This window comes from Emiliania huxleyi (genome assembly GCF_000372725.1).
Source record: "Emiliania huxleyi CCMP1516 chromosome Unknown EMIHUscaffold_1394, whole genome shotgun sequence".
Lineage (NCBI taxonomy): Eukaryota > Haptophyta > Isochrysidales > Noelaerhabdaceae > Emiliania > Emiliania huxleyi.
The window spans coordinates 7,742-8,745 of NW_005201197.1; the positions used below are offsets into that span (position 1 = coordinate 7,742).

At 68.8% G+C, this 1,004-nt stretch overlaps 1 protein-coding gene across 1 annotated transcript; it reads left to right on the forward strand.

Annotated features, from left to right (window-relative positions):
- Positions 1 to 40: 40 nt before the first annotated feature.
- On the forward strand, positions 41 to 935 carry EMIHUDRAFT_252604 (hypothetical protein; the record flags this gene model as incomplete). The annotated part of the gene is made up of 3 exons (XM_005787976.1): positions 41 to 47; positions 232 to 270; positions 751 to 935. The coding sequence occupies 3 exons, from the start codon at positions 41 to 43 to the stop codon at positions 933 to 935; spliced, it is 231 nt and encodes a 76-aa protein (XP_005788033.1).
- Between the last annotated feature and the right edge of the window lie 69 nt (positions 936 to 1,004).

The following is a 1,004-nucleotide window of genomic DNA, read 5'->3' on the forward strand; positions in this document are numbered from 1 at the left end:
CCAGATCCAAAGGAGGCATGTTCGGAGGACTTCACGCTACATGCGTAGTCCCCGACGGGTTTTCTTGCCAGTCCGAGCTAGTTTGTGCCCTTGTGCTGTCAGTGTTCTCTGAGAGAGGCCTTGTATCTTCATCATTCTTTTCGGGGGGGGGTAGAAGAGAGACACGGGAGGTCCTCGGCTCACGCCTTGCCCAGCTGCCGGGCTGCTCTCGCCGTGTCTGCGTCGCCGCAGGAGAACGCGACGCAGATCTTTCGGCGGCGGAAGAGGCTGGTGCTGCGCGCGCTGGTCGCCCTGCACTCCGACTTTTGGGCGAGCCGAGATAGCGATCTCGGGGACGTGCATACGCTCGGGCGGACGCGCGACACGCCCGCGACACGCCCGCGACACGCCCGCGACATGTCCACGACACGTCCCTCAGGCCGACGCGCCACGCGAGCTGTACGCGGAGAGCTTCGTCGCGAACGGCCCCCTCGGCACCACGCGCGGAGTGCCCGACTACGACGGCCCTCCGCCTAACTAGAGACCCCTCTCCGATACATGGCGCCCCCGACTGAGACGCGGCCCCCCCCTCTGCTGGTCCGTGGTTGCCGGGCGGATCGCGGCGCCTCGCTGCGCGTTGCATTCCTCTCGGCTCCCCTCGGCTCCCCTCGGCTCCCCCAGGCTCCCCTCGGGCCCCCTCGGTTCACGGCGCCTCGCTGCGCGTCGCAGGCGCCGCCGACGTGCTCGGCCGCGCGTGGCTTCCCGGCGCAGCGATCAGCTGCACCGCGACGACGCAGCCGGCCGACGACGTCGCGTGCGTCTACTGGTCCCTCCGCTTCACCCTCGCGGCGCTGCCGTGGCGGCCGAGCGTCTGTTGGACGGGCATGTCGCGCTTCGAGCTCGACCAGGCCTCGGCCCGCGAAGACTGCGGCAGGAGGACCCGTGCTTCTCTCTGAGTGACTGATGAGTTGTGCCGCCAGGCCTCGGCCGCGATACTGCGGCAAGAGGACTTTTGGGACTCGGTG